The 27,810-nt window shown below is 43.4% G+C and overlaps 1 protein-coding gene across 2 annotated transcripts in view; it reads left to right on the plus strand.

Moving 5' to 3' along the window:
• The first annotated feature begins 241 nt into the window (after nucleotides 1-241).
• The window catches only part of LOC124596368 (V-type proton ATPase subunit H), a 162,759-nt gene continuing 135,190 nt past the window's right edge, over nucleotides 242-27,810 (plus strand). For both annotated transcript variants that reach the window (XM_047135476.1, XM_047135478.1), the window contains exon 1: nucleotides 242-264. In XM_047135476.1, coding sequence (XP_046991432.1) covers nucleotides 257-264 — 8 coding nt within the window. In that variant the 5' untranslated portion in view covers nucleotides 242-256. The remainder of the gene's footprint in view (nucleotides 265-27,810) is intronic.

The following is a 27,810-nucleotide window of genomic DNA, read 5'->3' on the forward strand; positions in this document are numbered from 1 at the left end:
CATAAGCCCCAACACACCACCACACCACGGTGCGACTGGTAACCGTTGATACGAACCTGCGGCTCTGTGGCTATGAACGGGGTTTCGTATGCTCGTGTTAAGAGATAAGGCAACCTCGCACGTGAGCTATAAACAACTAGTTCAATACGTTGCGACATGGGGTACGCATCTGACGCAGTGAAACCTACACTCCCGTCTGGGACGGTGCTACAGAGAGCTTGGGATTACTTTGAGAGCAGACACGAAGATTTCCAGCATGGAGGGGTCAGTAATTCTACATAGCAATTTCTTTACTTTATGTATCCCATGCGTTGTAAAATTTTTGTACTTTACCTCAAGGATAAATAATAGTAAACGTCAGTTCTCTTATTGCTTTAACTTGCCCGTTGCGAGACTTGCGTCTCTTGCTTCTTGAAGTGTGGAGACGATTGTCCTAATTTTATAACCTAAACTTAGAGAACCTCTACTACTTCTACACCTAGATGTTGACTGCTAAGTCCCCATTCAAATTAACAGAAGCAAATGTTTAAGAGTAACGTCTGATAAGCATTTTCGGTATGTCTCTCTCTTTCTCTTTCTCTCTCTCTCTCCCTCCCTCCCTCCCTCTCTCTCTCTCTCTCTCTCTCTCTCTCTCTCTCTCTCTCTCTCTCTTCTCCCTCTCTCTCACACACACACACACACACACACACACACACACACACACACACACACACACACACACAAGCAGCCCGATTCCAACTTTTGATTCCTCTCTAATGACCTGTTCTTCGACGGGAAGTTTAACCCTAATCTTCCTCTCCCCTTTTTTTAAAAATATATGCCCCGCTCATGAAAATGGAATGACACAAATACTGTCGCTCAAATCTAAGCTACACTAAATGCCTTATGCAAAAGCAAAATTTATGTTCTATCAAATCAGTACACTAAAGATTTAAATTATTGCATCAACTGTTATGTCAAGACCAATTGCAGATAAGTACTCTTACTGCTGAAACAAGGTGACTGTTAGTCTAATCGCGTCACTGAAATAGTTTTATGTACTTAGCTGAGAGCAGCAGCTTTTGTTAATGCTACCTATAGGGTGTTCGGAAATTTCCGTTACAAACTTCTAGGACTTGTAGATGGGAGTGAGTACATAATATTTTGAATAGGAACCCATGCGCGGAAACGTACCGTTTCCATTCTACGACAGTTTCATTTCAGATGTTTAACTCTTCCAATTTTGCTTGAGGAAATGAATTAGACCTGACGCAGTACAGTTGCTGGGTATCAATTCCAAAGGAAGCATAACGAAGCATCCATTTATCACAGTTTAATTTACGAGACTCCTGTAGAGACGAAGATTTACTAGCACGAGTTCTAGCCGCTGCACTTGGAATTGAAGATACACCACGTGGGATGGAGAGTGGGTACCAGAACATGTTTCGTAGGTACAATGCCTGTAAGAACACTGGTGGTCGCCACATAGTGCCCCTTTTGTAATGCATCAGTAGTGTACTGGGTTCTTTTTTGTTTAGGAATACTGAAAACACGTAATGTTTAAGAATTGATACTAACAGTGCTTAAGTGATAAATGGATGTTTAGTTATGTTTCCTTTCGAATTGTTGCGCCAGGGCTAATTTAGTTCCTCAAGCAGAAGTGGATGAGGTAAACATCAGAACTGAAACCGTCGTAGAACGGAAACGTTACGTTTGCGGATACGGGTTCCTATTCAAAATATTACGCATTCACTTCCTTCTAAAATTTCTACTAGTTTGTAACGGGAATTCTCGAACACCCTGTATAATGTAATAATATAATAATAATCTGCGACGCTAAATATTTCAAACGCATATATCTTTATTAAACTCAACACAATTGCAGGAAATCTTTTCACAGATTCTTTTTGTTGGGCTATATGTAACACAGATTATGGAATTTTGTCAAATATAGACTTGAATGAATGTCGTGGCTCCTATGTGATACAGACTGTTGGTGATGCACAGCAGCTACCAGCCACAAACTGATTTTACGTCATTTTATTCACAAAATTCCACTACCGGTTCCGAATTAATACAACTCAGCGTCCGACGGCTTTCATGCTTTCGTCAAAACACGTTATGTTGGTTTATTGGTGGGCTGCCGTGAAAGGACTGCTTAGAAGATTTGTTTTTGCTGTTTTTCGCCAACGAAATATATTCCTATAGTTTTTGGTATTTTCACACCCACACGCATTGCTTTTCATTATTAAGCACCTTTGTTGTGCCTTAGAACGAAAGACCAATCCACAACGCTTATTTTGATTCAGTAAGTGAGTGAAAGCCGTCTAATGATAAACTGTATTAATTCGAAGCGTGTATTGGTACTTTTTGAATAAATTAACCTAAAAAGAGTTTGTGGCTGGTTGATGCTGTATAACATCAACAATCTATAAAACGCAATATTCTGACGATTGGACGATTGCTGTTCCCACAAAGGTGATGTAATCTGATGTCTATAGCTAAGCCCCTCCTTACCTGGTACAAGGAAAATGTATGATTCGTCATGTTGTCTATACTAGCAGTGATTTTGCAACAACTCGACGCTGTCCTCAAGTGGTAACTGCCCTTAACTAAACCAAGGTGCCTAGAGCTGCGACTTATCTGTAACATCCACTATGTCAATGAGCATACACGTAAAGTTTTCGGAGCTACGGTTATGTTTCAGAGATCCTACCATCTATTAGGTCTTGATACACGTGCAGGTTTCGCCAGCTACTTGCCGGTATGTACAGCCTTGAATTTGGAACTCTGTAGCCAAGGATACAGTGGAAACGCGAGTGGAGGAGAGTCTGATTAATCAGAATGATGATCTCCATTCAGACAATTCATGAAGTTCTCTCGTTTCAAGTCGTTCTGCGTTTTAGCTTCCTAGCGTTCTGATACATGCCACCAATTCGAACGATGAATCACTAATTAAATGCCGGCCGCGGTGGTCTAGCGGTTCTAGGCGCTCAGTCAGGAACCGCGCGACTGCTACGGTCGCAGGTTCGAATCCTGCCTCGGGCATGAATGTGTGTGATGTCCTTGGGTTAGTAAGGTTTAAGTAGTTCTAAGTTCTAGGGGACTTATGACCACAGATGTTGAGTCCCATAGTGCTCAGAGCCATTTGAACCAACTAATTAAATATTGTAGACTTGCGCAATTCGAACGATGAATCACTAATCAAATATTGTAGACTTGCGGCTTCCCGAGGGGGTTTCAAAGAGACTAGCTCACTGCGCATCTCGTCAACTTCAAACTGGCATTGTTAAACTATTCTTAAAACTGGCATTGTTAAGCTGTTTCCTTAAAACGCTACTTGTTTACATTTTAGTTGTTTATTAGTAGCGACAGTGATAAATAATTTCTGGTGTTGCGGATATAAATAGAAATACGTCCAGAAGATACAGTCACTGTTCATAGGTTAAATAGGCCTACCATAAAAGTCTCATTATTGTTGTCGTACTGGTAACAAGTCTAATGTGTTGAAAAATGTCGAGACACAGTGTAAGAAAAAGTTAATACCGCAGGGCGAATTTATGTGACTGCATGACCAAACGTTTACGAGATAAGTGCTAGATAAAATCGGTAGTGTGAGAGCGTGTTACCACTCAATTCGTTGAATGTACTAGTGTACACTTGCCGATAAGATTTATGTACCGTCTAAGGAATTTGCTCCGGATTATACGGATATCCATCTCATTATTTTTATTTTAAAGAAGTCATCTACGACTTGGAAAATGATTATGTGCGTTTAATACACTCCTGGAAATTGAAATAAGAACACCGTGAGTTCATTGTCCCAGGAAGGGGAAACTTTATTGACACATTCCTGGGGTCAGATACATCACATGATCACACTGACAGAACCACAGGCACATAGACACAGCAACAGAGCATGCACAATGTCGGCACTAGTACAGTGTATATCCACCTTTCGCAGCAATGCAGGCTGCTATTCTCCCATGGAGACGATCGTAGAGATGCTGGATGTTGTCCTGTGGAACGGCTTGCCATGCCATTTCCACCTGGCGCCTCAGTTGGACCAGCGTTCGTGCAGGACGTGCAGACCGCGTGAGACGACGCTTCATCCAGTCCCAAACATGCTCAATGGGGGACAGATCCGGAGATCTTGCTGGCCAGGGTAGTTGACTTACACCTTCTAGAACACGTTGGGTGGCACGGGATACATGCGGACGTGCATTGTCGTGTTGGAACAGCAAGTTCCCTTGCCGGTCTAGGAATGGTAGAACGATGGGTTCGATGACGGTTTGGATGTACCGTACACTATTCAGTGTCCCCTCGACGATCACCAGTGGTGTACGGCCAGTGTAGGAGATCGCTCCCCACACCATGATGCCGGGTGTTGGCCCTGTGTGCCTCGGTCGTATGCAGTCCTGATTGTGGCGCTCACCTGCACGGCGCCAAACACGCATACGACCATCATTGGCACCAAGGCAGAAGCGACTCTCATCGCTGAAGACGACACGTCTCCATTCGTCCCTCCATTCACGCCTGTCGCGACACTACTGGAGGCGGGCTGCACGATGTTGGGGCGTGAGCGGAAGACGGCCTAACGGTGTGCGGGACCGTAGCCCAGCTTCATGGAGACGGTTGCGAATGGTCCTTGCCGATACCCCAGGAGCAACAGTGTCCCTAATTTGCTGGGAAGTGGCGGTGCGGTCCCCTACGGCACTGCGTAGGATCCTACGGTCTTGGCGTGCATCCGTGCGTCGCTGCGGTCCGGTCCCAGGTCGACGGGCACGTGCACCTTCCGCCGACCACTGGCGACAACATCGATGTACTGTGGAGACCTCACGCCCCACGTGTTGAGCAATTCGGCGGTACGTCCACCCGGCCTCCCGCATGCCCACTATACGCCCTCGCTCAAAGTCCGTCAACTGCACATACAGTTCACGTCCACGCTGTCGCGGCATGCTACCAGTGTTAAAGACTGCGATGGAGCTCCGTATGCCACGGCAAACTGGCTGACACTGACGGCGGCGGTGCACAAATGCTGCGCAGCTAGCGCCATTCGACGGCCAACATCGCGGTTCCTGGTGTGTCCGCTGTGCCGTGCGTGTGATCATTGCTTGTACAGCCCTCTCGCAGTGTCCGGAACAAGTATGGTGGGTCTGACACACCGGTGTCAATGTGTTCTTTTTTCCATTTCCAGGAGTGTATTTAAGGTTCCCTAGGGACGAACGAAATTAAAATAGTTGTACCAGAAAGTGAGAACGGAAGAATATTTATCTAAAAGTATTTACAAGTGTGATAATTCGCTATTTTTCTGCATGTCAGAGCTCTAACTTCGAAGTTTTTCGCGACATTTTCAGTTTGGTGAAGTAAGAGCGACATCTGAGTTTTGGCACTGGCACACAAGCGAAATGCCCTTGCGTTTGTCCCTTAAAAGCTATAAGCTAAGTTCATTCCAGATTCTGTGATGGATTGAACAGTGTAGCCTGAATAAAACCCGCAGGCGCTGTCTGTACGAACGATGTAACGGCATTCGAAATACTGTGTGCAAAGCCCTTGCGGGCAAACCTTACTCCGTAGCGTAGTCACGTGGCTTTAGAGCAATGTGTATTGGCGACAAAAGTTTGTTCTGCGAAGTCTGGATCCGCACTTCATAGATACTGCTACTCTATGACTATCACTGTTGTCCCAGCAGTGGAAGCTGTACGCATTTCAATGAACTCTGCAACATAGCTCTGCGCCACTGCGTTTTGACAGCTGATTGAATACATAAGCACGCTTTCGCACTCGGAAGTTAAGTCACCGACTCGCTTTGACAACGGGTATTGGCCGAAATATATCAAGAGAAAATAATGATATCCCGAAGGCATGCCATAAAAGTTATGGAATACGTATGACAATTGGAAATGTCAAACGTTCTAAGTACCAAATCTCACATTTGTGAGCAGAATCAAAAAACAGTGTATCTCTCTTTGTACATAATTTATTTGTATCAAGAAAGTTGAGAAGGTATTCCTGTAGCAGACAGTTATGCTGCTCAGAACGTCACTGCAAGGAATACTGAGACAAATTAGAAAATAAATGATTTATTACGAACGTTCCAAGTGCCATATCAGGGAAGTGACTCGTTCTAAACGCCAATAAGGAAGTTTTTGTTTCAAACGCCATTAATATCGGTTCACTACATTTTATTTGTGATACCACAAGTACAGAATTACAAACAGCATAATGTTGTAACTAGTAAAACTGTAGTCATTAAACCCACTTTTCATATCTTTTAACTCTTTTCCAAGAGAATAACAAAATTAGATTCGAGAAAAAATCTTTCAGTGTTAACTTCTATTCCTTACACACCTTTGTTCTCGGGATCATATGTTACAAAGCTTACTTCAGAACTCCCTGTGCTATCGAGAAAGAAATGACTTTTCATAATATTTTCCAGCCACACGTTTTGTATGTTCACTTCTCCAACCATTTTTTTTTTTTACTTATAAAGGCATTTTATGTATATCATACCAGGAAGGTGCTATTTCTGAAGCATTATTCAAGAGTTGTGTAGTTAGGCGGTAAGCTTATTTTGGCTGCAATGCCATTTTCAAGCGCTCTGCAGAGCGCTTGAAAATGGAAGTAAGTACTCTACAAATTGTTACAAAATCAGTCCGCTTATTTTGGCTGCATATGTCCTAGTAGCTCTACGTAATTGCAGAGCGCTTGAGAATGGCATTGCAGCCAAAATAAGCTGACTGATTTTATAACAGTTTGTAGAGTACTTACTTCCATATCTCATCGTTGACTTGTAGCTACCAAATATTTCTGCGTTTTGTATTTGTAGCACAGATTAATTTGTTTTTGTTTATATATATTTTTTCTCACCCTTAGATGTTGTTGAGTACGTTTTGTTGAAATTTTCATGTTCTATAAATCTGAGTGCTTTGCTTGACAGAAGTCGACGTTGTTGTATGGTTACATATTTGACATATTTATCTATGGAATTGTGTGGTGGTCATATATTCTTTATAGAGGTCTGTGGGAGTGGTCTTTGCTTTTCAAATTATCATTACCATTTTCTAAAATTTTCAATAAAATTGTTATACTTAAGTTCAGTCTGTTCGTATAGGATTCTGTCTTGGTATTTTCGTAAGTGTAAATATATTTCGATTTCTTCTAAAGGATCATTATTGGGCCATTAGGAATTAGATGTGGGCTTTTCATTGCGTAATCGAACTGGTTTACATTATGGTTTTCTGTCTTGAATTGGCAGAAAATGAGGATGGATATGTGTCGCTCTTTCTTGATCAAATATCGAGAGAGAGAGCGACATGCATTACTGAGAATACTTGACTTACTTGACTTAATTCCTTTGGCCCCTATGGGGGCATAGGGCATCCAGGAGAACTCGCCATCCGTCTCTGTCTTTGGCCATCTGCCTCAATTCTGCCCAGGTCTTGCCAACTATTTTTGCTTCCCCTTCCACTGTCCTCTTCCATGTGCCCCTTGGTCTTCCTCTCTTCCTTGTTCCCTGGGGATTCCATTCCAATGCGTTTTTCTCGATGGTTCCATCTGATTTTCTCAAGGTGTGCCCCAACCAGCCCCACTTTCTCTCTCGTATCTGGTCTTCTATAGGTATCTGGTTTGTTATTCGCCAGAGCTACTCATTACATACTTTTTCTGGCCACCAGATATTCATGATGTGTCGAAGACATCTATTTATGAAGCTTTGTAACTGGGATGTTATCTTTTTATCCATTTTCAGCTTTCATTGGCGTACAGAAGGAATGGCCTTCACATTTGTATTAAAAATACGGATTTTTGTTTTGTACGTGATATTTCTATTTTTCAATATTTGATGCAATTGTATGAAGGCAGCATTTGCCTTTTTAATGCGGTTTTTCACGTCATCTCCAGCTCCACCGTCTTCCGCCACTATACTACCCAGATACAGGAATGAGTTGACAGTCTCCACCCGCTGCTCACCTATTAGCAATGGCACCTCCATGTTCCCTGAATTTACTCTCATTTCCTTTGTTTTGCCTATATTTATCTTGAGGCCAGCAGTCTTTGCTTCTTCTTTCAGCAAGTTAAATTTAGCTTGCATATCACTCACCCCAACTTGACTAGAAGAAGGGATCGGTTGGTAGGACATCTTTTGAGGCATCAAGGGATCACAAATTTAGCATTGGAGGGCAGCGTGGAGGGTAAAAATCGTAGAGGGACATCAAGAGATGAATACACTAAGCAGATTCAGAAGGATGTAGGTTGCAGTAGGTACTGGGAGATGAAGAAGCTTGCACAGGATAGAGTAGCATGGAGAGCTGCATCAAACCAGTCTCAGGACTGAAGACCACAACAACAACATCAGTCATAGGCCTTGCCGTTGGTGGGGAGGCTTGCGTGCCTCAACGATACAGATAGCCGTACCGTAGGTGCAACCACAACGGAGGGGTATCTGTTGAGAGGCCATACAAACGTGTGGTTCCTGAAGAGGGGCAGCAGCCTTTTCAGTAGTTGCAGGGGCCACAGTCTGGATGATTGACTGATGTGGCCTTGTAACATTAAACAAAACGGCCTTGCTGTGCTGGTACTGCGAACGGCTGAAAGCAAGGGGAAACTACGGCCGTAATTTTTCCCGAGGGCATGCAGCTTTACTGTACGGTTAAATGATGATGGCGTCTTCTTGGGTAAAATATTCCGGAGGTAAAATAGTCCCCCATTCGGATCTCCGGGCAGGGACTACTCAAGAGGACGTCGTTATCAGGAGAAAGTAAACTGGTACTATACGGATCGGAGTGTGGAATGTCAGATCCCTTAATCGGGCAGGTAGGTTAGAAAATTTAAAAAGGGAAATGGATAGGTTAAAGTTAGATATAGTGGGAATTAGTGAAGTTCAGTGGCAGGAGGAGCAAGACTTCTGGTCAGGTGAATACAGGGTTATAAATACAAAATCAAATAGGGGTAATGCAGGAGTAGGTTTAATAATGAATAAAAAATAGGAGTGCAGGTAAGCTACTACAAACAGCATAGTGAACGTATTATAGTGGCCAAGATAGACACTAAGCCCACGCCTACCACACTAGTACAAGTTTATATGCCAACTAGCTCTGCAGATGTCGAAGAAATTGAAGAAATGTATGATGAAATAAAAGAAACTATTCAGGTAGTGAAGGGAGACGAAAATTTAATAGTCATGGGTGACTGGAATTCGACAGTAGGAATAGGCAGAGAAGGAAACATAGTAGGTGAATATGGATTGGGGCTAAGAAATGAAAGAGGAAGCCGTCTGTTAGAATTTTGCACAGAGCATAACTTAATCATAGCTAACACTTGGTTCAAGAATCATAAAAGAAGGTTGTATACATGGAAGAATCCTGGAGATACTAAAAGGTATCAGATAGATCATATAATGGTAAGACAGAGATTTAGGAACCAGGTTTTAAATTGTAGGACATTTCCATGGGCAGATGTGGACTCTGACCACAATCTATTGGTTATGAACTGTAGATTAAAACTGAAGAAACTGCAAAAAGGTGGGAATTTAAGGAGATGGGACCTGGATAAACTGAAAGAACCAGAGGTTGTACAGAGTTTCAGGGAGAGCATAAGGGAACAATTGACAGGAATGGGGGGAAGAAATACATTAGAAGAAGAATGGGTAGCTCTGAGGGATGTAGTAGTGAAGGCAGCAAAGGATCGAGTAGGTAAAAAGACGAGGGCTAGTAGAAATCCTTGGGTAACAGAAGAAATATTGAATTTAATTGATGAAAGGAGAAAACATAAAAATGCAGTAAATGAAGCAGGCAAAAAGGAATACAAACGTCTCAAAAATGAGATCGACTGGAAGTGCAAAATGGCTAAGCAGGGATGGCTAGAGGACAAATGTAAGGATGTAGAGGCTTATCTCACTAGGGGTAAGATAGATACTGCTTACAGGAAAATTAAAGAGACGTTTGGAGAAAAGAGAACCACTTGCATGAATATCAAGAGCTCAGATGGAAACCCAGTTCTAAGCAAAGAAGGGAAAGCAGAAAGGTGGAAGGAGTATATAGAGGGTCTATACAAGGGCAATGTACTTGAGGACAATATTTTGGAAATGGAAGAGGATGTAGATGAAGATGAAATGGGAGATATGATACTACGTGAAGAGTTTGACAGAGCACTGAAAGACCTAAGTTGAAGAAAGGCCCTGGGAGTAGACAACATTCCATTAGAACTACCGACAGCTTAGAGAGAGCCAGGCCTAACAAAACTCTACCATCTGGTGAGCAAGATGTATGAGACAGGTGAAATACCTTCAGACTTCAAGAAGAATATAATAATTCCAAGCCCAAAGAAAGCAGGTGTTGATAGATCTGAAAATTACCAAACTATCAGTTTAATAAACCATGGCTGCAAAATACTAACACGAATTCTTCACAGACGAATGGAAAAACTGATAGAAGCCAACCTCGGGGAAGATCAATTTGGATTCCGTAGAAATGTTGGAACATGCCAGTCAATACTGACCCTACGACGTATCTTAGAAAATAGATTAAGAAAAGGCAAACCTACATTTCTAGCATTTGTAAGAGAAAGCTGACTGGAATACTGTCTTTCAAATTCTGAAGGTGGTGGGAGTAAAATACAGGGAGCGAAAGGCTATTTACAACTTGTACAGAAACCAGATAGCAGTTATAAGAGTCGAGCGACATGAAAGGGCAGTGGTTGGGAAGGGAATGAGACAGGGTTGTAGCCTATCCCCAATGTTATTCAATCTGTATATTGAGCAAGCACTAAAGGAAACAAAAGAAAAATTCGGAGTAGGAATTAAAATGTATGGAGAAGAAATAAAAACTTTGAGGTTCGCTGATGACATTGTAATTCTGTCAGAGACATCAAAGGAGCTGGAAGAGCAGCAGAACGGAATGGACAGTGTCTTGAAAGGAGGGTATAAGATGAACATCAACAAAAGCAAAACAAGGATAATGGAATGTAGTCGAATTAAGTCGGGTGATGCTGAGGGAATTAGATTAGGAAATGAGACACTTAAAGTAGTAAAGAAGTTTTGCTATTTGGGGAGCAGAATAACTGATGATGGTCGAAGTAGAGAGGATATAAAATGTAGACTGGCAATGGCAAGGAAAGCGTTTCTGAAGAAGAGAAATTTGTTAACATCGAGTATAGATTTAAGTGTCAGGAAGTCGTTTCTGAAAGTATTTGTATGGAGTGTAGCTATGTATGGAAGTGAAACATGGACAATAAATAGTTTGGACATGAAGCGAATAGAAGCTTTCGAAATGTGGTGCAACAGAAGAATGTCGAAGATTAGGTGGGTAGATCACGTAAGTAATGAGGAGGTATTCAATAGGATTGGAGAGAAGAGAAGTTTGTGGCACAATTTGACTAAAAGATGGGATCGGTTGGCAGGACATGTCCTGAGGCATCAAGAGATCACAAATTTAGCATTGGAGGCCAGCGTGGAGGGTAAAAATCATAGAGGGAGACCAAGAGATGAATACACTAAGCAGATTCAGAAGGATGTAGGTTGCAGTAGGTACTGGGTGATGAAGGAGCTTGCACAGGATAGATTAGCATGGAGAGCTGCATCAAACCAGTCTCAGGACTGAAGACCACAACAATAACAACATCATTCAGCCTTGGAGCTAATAAAACTATGTCGTCTGCAAAATCCAAATCCTCCAGACGTTCGTGGATTCCCCAATGGATTCCTCGTCTCCTGCCTGCTGTGACTATTCTCATAACTCTAGAACGAGTAGAAAAAGTGTTGGTGACAAAATGCAACCCTGATGGACTCCAGTTGTTACTTTTATGGGCTCTGTCATATTTCCCTTGTGGCGTACGCAGCATTTGTAGCCATCATATAGATCTTTTATGATGTTTAAGATCTTCTGTGGAATGCCATACTTCCGCGACACCTGCCAGAGCACTTGATGCTTCACGGAATCGAAGGCCTTTTGAAAATCAATGAATGCCAGGTACATGGTTGCTTGGAATTCTTTGCTTTGCTCTAAAATGATCCTAAGAGTGTTAATATCAACACAACTGCGTTGTGCCCTAAAACTGGCCTGTTTTTTACGTAGTCGCTTTTCAAGGGATTCTTTAATTCTGTTTAAAATAATTCTGGTGAGGACCTTACTGAGCACTGACAACAATGTAATACCACACCAGTTTTTACAGTCTGACAAATTTCCCTATTTTGGGAGCTTTACCACCAAACCATTTTTCCACTCCATTGGAGATTTCTCTTCAAGCCAAATATGCTTCAGCAAAGTATGGAGCATTTTAACAGTACTTTCAATATCAGCTTTTAAGAGCTCCGGTGCTATGTTGTCTAGGCCTGGAGCCTTTGTATTTTTTAGTGTTTTCAAGGCAATCCTAATTTCGTCCATTGTGGGGTACTTGATCTTCTTCGACTTCCTCTGGAGCATCTCTTCCTTGTTCCTCTTGGTTGTCTTCACAATTTAACAGCTCCTTGAAATGCTCCTCCCATATCTGTAGCTGTGTCTGTTGAGTTGTAAGCATCACCCTATCCTTGTTCTTAACTGGTCCTTCATGTCTGAAGTTCTTCATTGACAACCGTTTGGTAATACTGTAGAGCTCTTTCATATTTCCTGAGAATACAATAGGGCTGAAAACGAGTTCTGTGGAAAAACGGCACTTGGAACGTTTGACAATTCCACTCTACAATTAATATCTATTTCTGATGTTACTGACGGAATAGAGCGGGTAACTAGACAGTACCGTAGGTGCAACCACAACTGAGGGGTATCTGTTGAGAGACCAGACAAACGTGTAGTTCCTGGAGAAGGGCAGCAGCCTTTTAAGTAGCTGCAGAGACACAGTCTGGATGATTGATTAAACTGGCACTGTAACATCAAACAAAACAGCATTGCCGTGCTGGTACTGTACTACAGCCATAATTTTTCCCGAGGGCATAAAGCTTTGCTGTATGGTTAAATGATGATGGCGTCCTCTTGGGTAAAATATTCCGAAGGTAAAATAATCTCCCATTCGAATCTCCTGTCGGGGACTACTCAGGAAGACGTCGTTATCAGGAGAAAAAAAACTGGCGTTCTGAGGATCGGGGCGTGGAATGTCAGATCCCTTAAACGGGCAGGAGATGAGAAAATTTAAAAAGGAAAATGGGTAGGTTTAATTTAGATATAGTGGGAATTAGTGAAGTTTGGTGACAGGTGGAACAGGACTTCTGGTCAGGGGAATACAAAGTTACAAATACAAAATCAAATAGGGGTAATGCAGGAGTAGGTATAATAATGAATAATAAAATAGGAACGCGAATAAGCTACTACGAACAGCATTATGAACGCGTTATTGTAGCCAAGATAGACACGAGGCCCACGCCTACCATAGCAATACAAGTTTATATGCCAGCTAGCTCCGCAGATGATGAAAAGATTGAAGAAATGTATGATGGTATAAAAGAAATTATTCACATAGTCAAGGGAGATGAAAATTTAATAGTCTTCGATATTAGGAAAGGGAAGTGATGGAATTTAGCACAGAGCTTACCTTCATCTTAGCTAACACTTGGTTTAAGCATCGTGAAAGAAGGTTGTATACGTGGAAGAGACCTGGAGACACCGGAAGGTTCAGATTGGTTATATAGTGGTAAAGCAGAGATTCAGGACACAGGTTTTAAATTGCAAGCCATTTCCAAAGGCAGATGTGGACTCCGATCACAATACATTGGTTATGAACTGTAAATTAAAATGAGGAAACTGCAAGAAGGTAGGAATTTAAGGAGATGGTAACTGGATAAACTGAAAGAACCAGAGATCGTAAAGAGTTTCAGAGGGAGTGTTAGGGAACATTTGAGAAGGAAAGGGGAAAGAAAAACAGTAGAAGAATGGGTATCTTTGAGAGATGAAATAGTGAAGGCAGCAGGTTAAAAAGACGAGGGCTAGTAGAAGAGATATTGAATTTAATTGATGAAAGGAGAAAATATAAAAATACAGTAAATAAAGCACGCGAATAGTAATACAAACGTGTCAAAAATAAGATCGCCAGGAAGTGCAAAATGGCTAAGCAATAATTGCTAGAGGACAAATTTAAGGACGTAGAAGCATATATCACTAGGGTAAGATAGATGTCGACCTTTGGAGAAAAGAGAATCACCTGTATGAATATCAAGAGCTTAGAAGGAAAACATAAGCAAAGAAAAAGCAGAAAGGTGGAAGGAGTATAAGCGCGATGTACTTGAGGGCAAGATTATGGAAATGGAAGAGGACGGAAATGCAGATAAGATGGGAGACATGACACTGCGTGAAGCATTTGACAGGCCACTGGAATACCTAAGTCGAAACAAGGACCCGGGAGTAGACAACATTCTGTTAGAACTACTGACAACCTTCGGAGAGTCAGCCATGACAAAACACTTCCACCTGGGGAGCAAGATGTATGAGACAGACGAAATAACCCCAGACTTCAATAATATGTAACATATAATAATTCCAATCCCAAAGAAAGCATATGCTGACAAATGTGAGAATTACCGAATCATCAGTTTAATAAATCGCGGCTGCAAAATACTATCACGAATTCGACAAAGACGATTGGAAAAGGCGATAGAAGCCGACCTCTGGGAAGATCAGTTTGGATTCCGGACAAATCTAGGAACACGCGAGGCAGTTCTGACCATACGACTTACCTTAGAAGAGAGATTAAGGAAAGACAAACCTACGTTTATAGCCTTTGGAGACCTAGAGAAAGCTTTTGACAATGTTGACTGGAATACTGTCTCTCAAAACTCTGAAGGTGGCAGGGGTCAAATACAGAGAGCGAAAGGCTATTTACCAACGGCCTTGTCGCAGTGGTAACACAAGTTCCCGTCAGATCACCGAAGTTAAGCGTTGTCGGGCTGGGCTAGCACTTGCATGGGTGACCATCCGGTCTGCCGAGCGCTGTTGGCAAGCGGGATGCACTGAGCCCTTGTGAGGCACACTGAGGAGCTGCTTGATTGAGAAGTAGTGGTGCGGTATCGGAAACTGACATACGGCCGGTAGAGCGGTGTGCTGACCACATGCCCCTCCATATCCGCATCCAGTGACGCTTGTGGGCTGAGGATGACACGGCGGCCGGTCGGTCCCATTGGACCTTCATGGCCTGTTCGGGAGGAGTTTAGTTTCTGTAAAGGCTATTTACAATTTTTACAGAAACCAGATGGGAGTTATAAGAATCGAGGAGCACAAAAGGGAACCAGTGGTTGAGACGGGAGTGAGAGGGGGTTGTAGCCATCCCCGATGTTAATGAATCTGTAAACTGAGCAAGCAATAAAGTAAACAAAAGAAAAATTTGGGGTATAATTAAAATTCAGGGAGAAGGAATAGAAACACTGAGGTTTGCCGATAACATTGTAAACCTGTCAGAGACAGCGAAGGACTTGGAAGAGCAGCAGAACTGAATGGACATTATCTTGAAAGGAGGATATAAGACGAACATCAACAAAAGCAAAACAAGGATAATGGAATGTAGTCGAATTAAGTCGGGTGATGCTGAGGGAATTAGATTAGGAAATGAGACACTTAACGTAGCAGATGAGTTTTGCTATCAGCAAAATAACTGATGATAGTCTAAGTAGAAAGGATATAAAATGCAGACTGGTGATGACATGGAAAGCGTTTCTGAAGAAGAGAAATTTGTTAACATCGAGTATAGATTTACGTGTCAGGAAGCATTTTCTGAAAGTGTTTGTCTGGAGTGTAGCCATGTATTGAAAGGAAACACGGACGATGAACAGTTTAGACAACAAGAGAATAGAAACTATTGAAATATGGTGCTATAGAAGAATGCTGAAAATTAGATGGGTAGATCACGTAACTAATGTGAAGGCACTGAGTAGAATTGGGAAGACAAAGAATTTGTGGCACGACTTGACTACAAGAAGGAATCGGTTGGTAAGACTCGTTCTGAAGCATCAAGGGATAACCAATTTAGTATCAGAGGAAAGCGTAGAAAGTAAAAATTATAGAGGAAGACCAAGAGATGAATACACTAAGCAAATTCAGGAGGATGTAGACTGCGGTAGTTACTCGGAGATGAAGATGCTTGGACAGGATAGAGTAGCAAGGAGAGCTGCATCAAACGAGTCTTTCGACTGAATACCACATTAGCAACAATTTGACAGGAGGGATCTTTATCAACTTCTTTACTCCACTGGAGACGCACTGAAGCTACTTTCCGCAGGAGTAGGTTTCAGATTCCCGTACATCCATCCAAAGCTAGATTTTCAGCTCTTACCTACATAAGTCAAGGAGGATGTAGGTAGACCTCATTTGAAAAGGACATGACCAGTTTTCATCCCTTATTCTTGCCCTCTCGGAAACAGCACTTTACCTCCAGCGAGCTCTTCGCGGACTGTACATTCATTAACTCCCAGTCTCCCTTCCTTTTACTTCATTCCGTGTAGAGCATGCAGAGAAGTTCAACAGAACCAAAATCAGTTAACAGATGCAGATGAAAATGTCTGCAAGTGATGAATCCCAGTCCGAATTCAGCACTGATGACCAGTATCTGGAGACGTTCCAGAGGGCGGTGGTATACCAACTTGTCTCGCTCCGTACTGCCCGACAACCAGCAGTGATGGTTGGGGGATGCCACTTCTGTTCACACCAGCACCCCATTGGTTGTCATCCACGGCACCCTTACAGCACAGCGGTACGTCGACGATATTCTATGCCCCGTTTTGTTGCCCTTCGTGGGAAGCCATCTTTGGCCTACATTTCAGCAAGATAATGCCCGTCTGCACAGGGAGAGTTCCTACTGCTTGTGGTCGTGTTTGCAAACCCAGTCTTGGCCTGCAAGATCGCCGGATCTCTCCCTGATTGAGAACTTTTGGAGCATAATGAGCGAGGCCCTTCAACACGCTCGAGATTTTGGCGACCTGACGCGCCACGTGGGCAGAATTTGGCACGACACCCGAGAGGAGGACATCCGACAACTCTATCAATCAAAGCCAAGCCGAACAACTGCTTGCATAGGAGCCAGAGGTGGACCAGCGCGTTACTGAATTGCTCAATTGTGAAGCTCTTTCTCTTGAATATATCAAGCAATTAAATTGTAATCATTTGCTTGCCTGCACATTTACATTTACAAATTTCTGTCCCATTTGGCTAATATCTTCGTGGTGCGTCGTCCTTTTTTTTCTTAGAGTGTAAATCACTGCAGGAAAAAAGCTCAAACTGTTCCTTAAAATAGGCCATTCCCTCTCCCCTCCCCTTCCCGGCCCCCTTATTCTCACCTCGGTCCCAAACTAACCTAATGTTCTCTCTCTATCGATCTCGACAACAATAAGACTTTCAACTCTAAGCTCTCATTCTCTCACCGAGCGGGGTAGTGCAGTGGTAAACACAGTGGACTCGCTTTTGGGAGGACGACAGTTCAAACCACCGTCCGGCCATCCTGATTTGGGTTTGTCTTGATTTTCCTAAATCGCTTCCTTCAAAAGGGCACGGTCGCTTGTTTTCTCCACCCTTCCGTAATCGGAACTTATGCTGAGCCTCTGATGACCTCGTTGTCGACGAGACGTTAAACGCTAATCTCGTAGTCGTCCTTTCTCTTTTTCCCATATATTCAATTTTTTTTTCACAGACGACGCAGCACAGTAGGCCTGAATTTAGAATCCTTGAAAAAAGAAGCGTTCTTTCTCTAAGCTTAGAAGTATATAATACTAGCGTCTGACCGTCCGTTGTGTCGTAAAACTTTTCCATGGGCAGTGAGTATCAAACGGCGATGACCTCAGAGGAACGACTAAGTTTGTTTGTACGCACAGGTGATCTTATCGCCGCTGGCGCTGTCACACAAACACATTGAAGGAAGGTTTTCCGTTACTCACTCAGATCCTCCAAACCGTCCTGAATTATCATAACGTAAAATAAAGCTGACCGTCGTGTTCCTGACATCTATCGTTCAAAAACGTTCTCTACTGTCGTGTTCGCTTTTGTTATCATGAACTTGAAGTATCTCGCAATAAACTGGAGCGATAGAAAACCGTGTCTCTTTTCGTGAAACGCATTCCGTTGCCCTTGCGCAAATCTTCGTCGACATCTCAGTTGTTGCAACGTTATGTGGAAACAGCGTGTTAATGAAAGTCTGCTATTGCGCACATTAGTCAAAACATTTTGTGTAATCTGTACATAAGCCTATACTACTATATAAAGACAAGTTTTCTTTTAAAGCTGTTACATCTCGAAAAATTCATGATATCGATTTATTTGAATTTTTTGCACTTTACTCTTGTGAACGGTCGGAGAGACACATGCTACATATCTTTTAATGGTTCAAATGGCTCTGAGCACTATGGGACTTAACATCTGAGGTCATCAGTCCCCTAGAACTTAGAACTACTTAAACCTAACTAACCTAAGGACATCACACACATCCATGCCCGAAGCAGGATTCGAACCTGCGACCGTAGCGGTCGCGCGGTTCCAGACTGTAGCGCCTAGAACCGCTCGCCCACACTGGCCGGCTATCTTTTAATATATATATATATATATATATATATATATATATATATATATATATATATATTATTCGCTATCGTCTGATAGATGCTGACACCCTTGTTCTACAGCGTTCAAAAGCGGCCAGTTTGCTGCTTTATAGAGCATGGGGTTACTATTTTGTCCAGTGAGCATATTTTTGTATTTGCGCACAGTACATAAACGGGAAACGTTTTTAGCAAAATTCTCGAAACGTCCTTGAGCGATTTAGTTTAAATTTTTACCCCATATTCTAATAAATATTTGGACGAATATAAGCTATATATGTCTAAAAATTTCGAAACGTTTTTGACTGACTTCCTTCCAATTCTTACACAATACTCTACAGATTCAGACGGACACAGGTTTTCCTGTTAAAACAAACTATGAGAAGTAAAATAAAGAAATAAAATGCTGTGCAGTGAAAATGTGCTTTTCTTTTTCTCAGTCAACATAATTTGTGTAATGGTTTAGATACCCTGCTATCGTAGTTAATTGACTGCACAGCATTTTATTTCTCGCAATTTGTTTTAACAGAAAACCTGCACAGTGTGCTTTAGAAAAAATTGCCTGTGTCCGTCTGAATCTTTATTAGAGTAGTGTGTGAAAATTTGAAGAAAGTCGGTCAAGAACATGTCGAAATTTTTAGAAATATATAGCTCATATTCGTCCAAAGAAAACAAAGCAGCACATAGTTATGTATGTATACAGTTTCATATATATAATAAACTATGTGATACATAACTATGTGCAGCTTTTTCTTCCACGCAGTCGATTTTAACGGAAAACAGGGAAGTTATATTAAAACTATACGCAATACTTGAACCTACTATCCTCATAGATCCAGGAGTGGACATAGAGAGGGAGAAGGTGGTTGTCTAACCAGAAAGAGGAGGGAGGAGGAGATGGAGAAAGGTATGGGGAGGAGGTGGTGAACAGAGAGAGGGAGGAACTGATGGACAGAGGGAGGGAGAAGAGGAGGAGGTGGCCAAAGGGAGGGGGAGGTAGAGATGGGCAGACAGAGGGGGTAGAAGGATATTTGGACGTATGTCCAATTCCAATACATATTTAGCAATTGCGATGCATTGCCAGGTTCGCTAGTCACTGTATGAAACAGAACGTTGTTAAGTGTTGTTACCAAACATCTCGAAAAGTTCTTGACCGATTTACTTCAAATTTTTACATGATACTCTAATAGACGGTGTTTTAATAAACATTCTGACTGTTTTCTGTTAAAACCAAGTGAGAGAAAGAAAATGCTGTGCTCCCTTGCAGTCATTTTCAACCATGGTAGCATGGCATTTAAGACATTCAGACAAATTGTTTCTCCAACAAACACTCATTTTCCTTATATATAGTTTTAAACAAAAATTGTATACACAACAACGTTCTGTTTTGTTTTCTTCTCCGCACTCGGCTTTATTAGAGAGTAAAGGAAAGTTGTATTTGTGGCTTATCGGCTTGTGATTTCAATACTACAATGGAATCAGAATCGTCCGAATGTAATCCTAGCCATTTGCAAATTACAACAATGGATCGAAGCTACTACTTCCACAGATGCAGCAGATGAAGACGCCTGTCTCATAGCCCATATCCCACTAATCCAAACCGACTCACCTATTCATTTTAAGTGACTTCCATTCCGAATCGGGGTTTCGATGGCAGTAACAGTAAACGAGGCTCAAGGTCAGAGGAGGGAGGAGGGGAGGGGGAAGAGATGAACAGTGGCAAAGGGGAGGAGGAGAAAAGGGGGAGGAGAAGGACAGAGACAGGGGAGTTGGAGGAGATGGGACAAAGAGGGGGGAGGAGGGAGAGGGGGGGAGGAAGAAGGACATTAGGAGGTATATCCAACTTCGATACATATTTAGTAATTGTGAAGCATTAACAGATGCGCTAGTGAATGCGCAAATACAAAAATATGCTCACTGGACAAAATAGTAACCCCATGCTCTATAAAGCAGCAAACTGGCCGCTTTTGAACGCTGTAGAACCCATGTTCCCCATGTGTGTGAAATCTTATGGGACTTAACTGCTAAGGTCATCAGTCCCTAAACTTACACACTACCTAACCGAAGTTATCCTAAGGACAAACACACACACCCATGCCCGAGTGAGGACTCGAACCTCCGCCGGGACTAGCCGCACAGTCCATGACTGTAGCGCCCTAGACCGCTCGGCTAATCCCTCGCGGCTGAACGCTGTAGAACTAGAGTGTCAGCATCTATCAGACGATAGCGAATAAAATCCATAAAATTTAGTTTATGTAAAGTGCTACACATGAACCCGCAGAGTGTCGTTTTTATAACCGGCCAATTCCGCCAGACACTTCAGTTTCAGCTGAGAAATTAGAGACTAGAGACGTATAAGGAAATTATGAATGGCAATACAAGAAAATTCTGTTTTATTTCTGATAATTGTAATGAAGAACCTTTTTCAACGCAATTCTAATCACTACATGTCGGCAGAAGTTACAGATCTGCGTGTAGATTGCAATTACTGCCAATGTTTGCTACCTAACGGTACCGTAACTCTGTAAGCACCGTAAATCAAATGTCACAATAATTCTATGATTTGTAATTACTTATATTTGAAATTATTAATTAAATCTCATACGTAAAATATCAAATTAATTCCATCTTGATTTTTAGAGTAAATAAACATAAATAAATAAATTCTAAATACTTAAATGTGTTAACTGTATATCTCCGACCATCGTTTATTTCCTTTTCTCAGCGGTTATTGTTAGTGTTAAGTATACTACGTGTGGCCCAAAAATACTCGTTATCTTCCAGAGTGGTCCAGGTGTAGAACGTAGGTGGTGAAGAACTGGTATCAGGTGGTAATGTGACCCTTCACTGACGACGTAGGTAACGGCAGTGACTTTGGTGTGTACACTGATGAGCCAAAACATTATAACTGCCTGCTTAATAGCTTGTTTTTCCGCCTTTGGACGAAATACATCACTGATTCTGCCCATCAGGGATCCGACAGTTTCTTGGTAGGTTTGTGGAGGTGTGTGGCATAAGATGTGTACGCATCGATCACGTAATTCGCATAAATAACGGACCGTTGATTTGCGTACATGTTGATAGCGACCGAGATGGGTTCCATAGGATTTAGGCGAATTTGGTTGACGAGCCATCAACGTGAGTTCAATATAAGGCTCCTCAAACCTCTGTAGCATGGCTCTAGCTCAGAGAAATGGACAACTATACTGCTGAAAAATGATAAGCTGTTCGGGAAGACATCAAACATGAAGGGATGCAGGCGGTTCGCAGTTCTCAGCGTGTCTTCGATTACTACCACAGGTCCCATGCAAGCGCAGGAGAAAGTCTCCCAAGCGTAATACTGCTCCACCAGCCTGCGTCCTTCGCACGCTGCACGTTTCGAGCCGACATCCACCTCGATGACGGCGTTTGTGGAGACCCCCAGCGACATAGTGTAACAAAAATGTAATTCGCACGAAGAGCCGACACGTTTCCATAGATCGACGGTCGGATCTCATTGGTCCCGTGCCCATTGGAATCACAATTGACGATGGCGTTGGGTCAACATGTGAAGACGTAGGGGTGGTCTGCTGCAAAACTCCATGTACGACGAACTGTGTGCTCCGAAACACTTGTGCGTGCACCAGCATTGTGCTCTTTCGGCAGAGATGCCGCACAGATCACCATCTATCCTACTTTACACAGCAGACAAGCCTCCGAATCCCATATTCTGTGAATAGTTGTGGACGTCCAAACATTTAGCGCCTAAGGGTAGTTGCACTGTCCTTCTACCTCTTTCCGTACATGCTCACGACAGTAGCACGTGAAAATTCGACTAGCTTCGCTGTTTTCGAGATATTCGTTCACAGGCTCAGAGTAATAATAATATGCCCTTTGTCAACGTCGCTTATCTGAATGGATTTTTCCGATTTGCAGTCGATATCTTCGCTAGGGTCACCCCCCGACTGCGTCTGCTCCGCTTACATACTTTTGTTACCGTGTCACGTGCTCGCAACGCCACCAGGTGGCGTCAAATGTTGCGGTGGGCTGTGGTAATAATGATTCGGCCTATCAGTGTGTGTGTGTGTGTGTGTGTGTGTGTGTGTGTGTGTGTTAGTAGGATGTATGGAATCAGCACAGTAAGCAGGATCGACGTGGGGACTTGAAAGAATGACAAAAAGAAACTGTCGTGTTTGTACGTGTTCAGCACCACACCTTGGATGTACGAGGTGCATTCAAGTTCTAAGGCCTCCGATTTTTTTTCTCTGGACTGGAAAGAGATAGAAACATGCGCATTGTTTTAAAATGAGTCTGCGTTCATTGTCAATACGTCCCAAAGATGGCAGCACCGTACGGCAGATGGAATTTTACAGCCAGCGGCGAGAATGAGAACTGTTTTAAATACTTAAAATGGCGCCGTTTTCCTTACTTGAACAGCGTGCAATCATTCGTTTTCTGAATTTGCGTGGTGTGAAACCAATTGAAATTCATCAACAGTTCAAGGAGACATGTGGTGATGGAGTTATGGATGTGTCGAAAGTGCGTTCGTAGGTGCGACAGTTTAATGAAGGCAGAACATCGTGTGACAACAAACCGAAACAACCTCGGGCTCGCACAAGCCGGTCTGACGACATGATCGAGAAAGTGGAGAGAATTGTTTTGGGGGATCGCCGAATGACTGTTGAACAGATCGCCTCCAGAGTTGGCATTTCTGTGGGTTCTGTGCACACAATCCTGCATGACGACCTGAAAATGCGAAAAGTGTCATCCAGGTGGGTGCTACGAATGCTGACGGACGACCACATGGCTGCCCGTGTGGCATGTTGCCAAGCAATGTTGACGCGCAACGACAGCATGACTAGGACTTTCTTTTCGTCGGTTGTGACAATGGATGAGACGTGGATGCCATTTTTCAATCCAGAAACAAAGCGCCAGTCAGCTCAATGGAAGCACACAGATTGACCGCCACCAAAAAAATTTCGGGTAACCGCCAGTGCTGAGAAAATGATGGTGTCCATGTTCTGGGACAGCGAGGTCGTAATCCTTACCCATTGCGTTCCAAAGGGCTCTACGGTAACAGGTGCATCCTACGAAAATGTTTTGAAGAACAAATTCCTTCCTGCACTGCAACAAAAACGTCCGGGAAGGGCTGCGCGTGTGCTGTTTCACCAAGACAACGCACCCGCACATCGAGCTAACGTTATGCAACAGTTTCTTCGTGATAACAACTTTGAAGTGATTCCTCATGCTCCCTACTCACCTGACCTGGCTCCTAGTGACTTTTGGCTTTTTCCAACAATGAAAGACACTCTCCGTGGCCGCACATTCACCAGCCATGCTGCTATTGCCTCAGCGATTTTCCAGTGGTCAAAACAGACTCCTAAAGAAGCCTTCGCCGCTGCCATGGAATCATGGCGTCAGCGTTGTGAAAAATGTGTACGTCTGCAGGGCGATTACGTCGAGAAGTAACGACAGTTTCATCGATTTCGGGTGAGTAGTTAATTAGAAAAAAAATCGGAGGCCTTAGAACTTGAATGCACCTCGTAGTTGCCTGATTCGTTAGTGTACAAACGGACTGCCCAGAGTGTCTAGAAGGAATGCACTCGCAGCCTTGTGACACTGGGTGATAACAGTCGACGTGAAAACGTCAAAATCGAGGGGGACCAGAGACGAATGTCACACCTTGTCAATGATAGTCGGTTTCCAAGCTGACCCGAATTGCTGTTGTCAGTGACATTTCAACCAGTTTCCGAACCAACGTTACAGTGGGAACTGCATGCAGTGGACATTTGGACTGAGGTAGCTCGCAAGAGGCTAATGCTAACACTGGTATAGGAAGCAGCACGCCCTCAGGGTCCATACAATACTGAAAGTGTATGGAAACTGATTAGACGTATGTAGCGTGGTCCGAGAAATTGCCATTTTGCCTCGTTTGAAATGACACAAGGAGCAGAGTGCATCAACAGTAGTGTGGCGTTTGTCCCATTGTGTGGTGCATGTATTCCACGAAGTACTATGACGTTTTTGGAGGGGGGGGGGGTTGTGTTGGGGGTCGTCAAATGACGTGGGCAGAATCCGCAACGGACATGATGGCTGATGCGCAGTTAACAATTTTCGTCCATAACCCGGGGCGAGTTCATTCGTTTCTTCGGGAGGGGAGGCTGACAAGTGTTTGCCACTTTTCAGTCGGTCGGGGTGACAGAATCGAGGCGCGCCCCCTGCAATATTTCTCAAACGATATTACACAAACTATTTGGTGAAAAGAATCATTTTTTCTTTACTTATGTTTTTATATGTCACATTCATGATGATGTGCCCATCGTTTCGTTAGTAGTCGTAGTTATTGTCATATTTACGTGGAAGTAAATTCGGAAAAGTTTGCAATGAAAAACAGAGGTTGCTACGATTTTGCTTTTGGTGCATATTACATAGTACACTCCTGGAAATTGAAATAAGAACACCGTGAATTCATTGTCCCAGGAAGGGGAAACTTTATTGACACATTCCTGGGGTCAGATACATCACATGATCACACTGACAGAACCACAGGCACATAGACACAGGCAACAGAGCATGCACAATGTCGGCACTAGTACAGTGTATATCCACCTTTCGCAGCAATGCAGGCTGGTATTCTCCCATGGAGACGATCGTAGAGATGCTGGATGTAGTCCTGTGGAACGGCTTGCCATGCCATTTCCACCTGGCGCCTCAGTTGGACCAGCGTTCGTGCTGGACGTGCAGACCGCGTGAGTCGACGCTTCATCCAGTCCCAAACATGCTCAATGGGGGACAGATCCGGAGATCTTGCTGGCCAGGGTAGTTGACTTACACCTTCTAGAGCACGTTGGGTGGCACGGGATACATGCGGACGTGCATTGTCCTGTTGGAACAGCAAGTTCCCTTGCCGGTCTAGGAATGGTAGAACGATGGGTTCGATGACGGTTTGGATGTACCGTACACTATTCAGTGTCCCCTCGACGATCACCAGTGGTGTACGGCCAGTGTAGGAGATCGCTCCCCACACCATGATGCCGGGTGTTGGCCCTGTGTGCCTCGGTCGTATGCAGTCCTGATTGTGGCGCTCACCTGCACGGCGCCAAACACGCATACGACCATCATTGGCACCAAGGCAGAAGCGACTCTCATCGCTGAAGACGACACGTCTCCATTCGTCCCTCCATTCACGCCTGTCGCGACACCACTGGAGGCGGGCTGCACGATGTTGGGGCGTGAGCGGAAGACGGCCTAACGGTGTGCGGGACCGTAGCCCAGCTTCATGGAGACGGTTGCGAATGGTCCTCGCCGATACCCCAGGAGCAACAGTGTCCCTAATTTGCTGGGAAGTGGCGGTGCGGTCCCCTACGGCACTGCGTAGGATCCTACGGTCTTGGCGTGCATCCGTGCGTCGCTGCGGTCCGGTCCCAGGTCGACGGGCACGTGCACCTTCCGCCGACCACTGGCGACAACATCGATGTACTGTGGAGACCTCACGCCCCACGTGTTGAGCAATTCGGCGGTACGTCCACCCGGCCTCCCGCATGCCCACTATACGCCCTCGCTCAAAGTCCGTCAACTGCACATACGGTTCACGTCCACGCTGTCGCGGCATGCTACCAGTGTTAAAGACTGCGATGGAGCTCCGTATGCCACGGCAAACTGGCTGACACTGACGGCGGCGGTGCACAAATGCTGCGCAGCTAGCGCCATTCGACGGCCAACACCGCGGTTCCTGGTGTGTCCGCTGTGCCGTGCGTGTGACCATTGCTTGTACAGCCCTCTCGCAGTGTCCGGAGCAAGTATGGTGGGTCTGACACACCGGTCTCAATGTGTTCTTTTTTCCATATCCAGGAGTGTCTATTGCTATGTATGAGATTTAGCTAACATATTGAATTTTTCTGTAGGCTTGGGTAGAGGTGTCTGTTTGTCACCAATCTCGAGAAAGTTGACCTGACAGCACACTCATTTGCCATCGCGCCACGCCAGTGATAAAGCCAGGGTGTAATATCCACAAAATTCCTCATATTTCATAAACGATTTCAGGTATAGAAATGAGATTCTGCCAAATGACAGCATGCAAAGAGGAGAGTATTTTGCCACACTGTTATTATGCAAAACTTATCTAATGCATTATTCCACTAACTAGAGACTTTTTTGATGAAATAATCTCATTTTTAAGGGCCATCGATAGCTGGTGAAGCGAGAAATGCTATGGTTTTTGGAACAACATAAGTGAAGACTTTACACATTTATTTTGTACGAAGAATATGCTTTTTCATAAGATACTGACTTTACTTTTCCTCAGTTCTTTACTGAACAAAATTAATAAACCACTGTTTCAGGATTCTCTCACAATTGTCTCTGCACATGATGTTAGTGAGGTGAGACTGTGTAAACTCCGCTGTGTTTTGACAAAAGAGGTAAATGTTAACATGCCAACCAGAGATATGTGTAAGTTTTACCCAAAATTCGCCACTTATGACACGTCTCTGAAAGTTACAAATGGTTAACAAGCCTGTCGAAAATAGATAGCTGTATTTTCAGCAGAAATATTTTTAGATACTACCCAAAACAGAGACGATAGGTCTTTTTGCATGGTCATCGTGCAAGTGTGGGTGTGGAGGGGCAAACTTAATATTTACAAAAAAAGTGAGCTTAGGTTTCAGGCTACAAAACATGTGAGCATAGGTTTCAGTTTAGAAACGCACTTCCCCTACAGTACTCAGCATTTCCCCTACAACACATGCCCATAACCCCCACCACTATTGCTCTTCCCATGGGTGCCCTGTTGTTTGGGCATCTATTGGCCACAGTATTCTGTGTGGACACTGAATATGAACCAAGATGTTTATTGCAAACATTTTTGGTGACACGTATTGACCTCTATTCAATATCTCCATGATGAGTATCCTGGGGACAGTCATATCTTTTTTTTATTTATTTGCTTTCGAAACATGCCCATACATAGACTTCACAAAGGACATATTCTGACATAAAACAAATTTTAGATCCACAGTACATTTCAACAAGTGAATAAGATGACACTGTAACACAAAGTACTCAGAGGTAGCATCCTACTGGTAACACAATATAAAATGACAGATCACCATTGGTACATATTTGGGATATTCCCAGTTCAATGCCCATTGATGAGTATGTATCTATATTAGCAATAAAACGTTCTTTGTGTGTCCTGGAAGAATTGTTTCAAATGCTGCAGGTAGAGAATTGACTATCTGTACACGTCTATAAGTACCATCTAGATACAACATGAAAAAAGTTGTAACCGCGACCGGAATGGTCGCGGGGTGGCCCAGAAAGTGTGGTGGGACCAAACGGAGAGTGGCCCGTGA

Source organism: Schistocerca americana, chromosome 2 (genome assembly GCF_021461395.2).
Source record: "Schistocerca americana isolate TAMUIC-IGC-003095 chromosome 2, iqSchAmer2.1, whole genome shotgun sequence".
NCBI classification, from domain to species: Eukaryota; Metazoa; Arthropoda; class Insecta; order Orthoptera; family Acrididae; genus Schistocerca; species Schistocerca americana.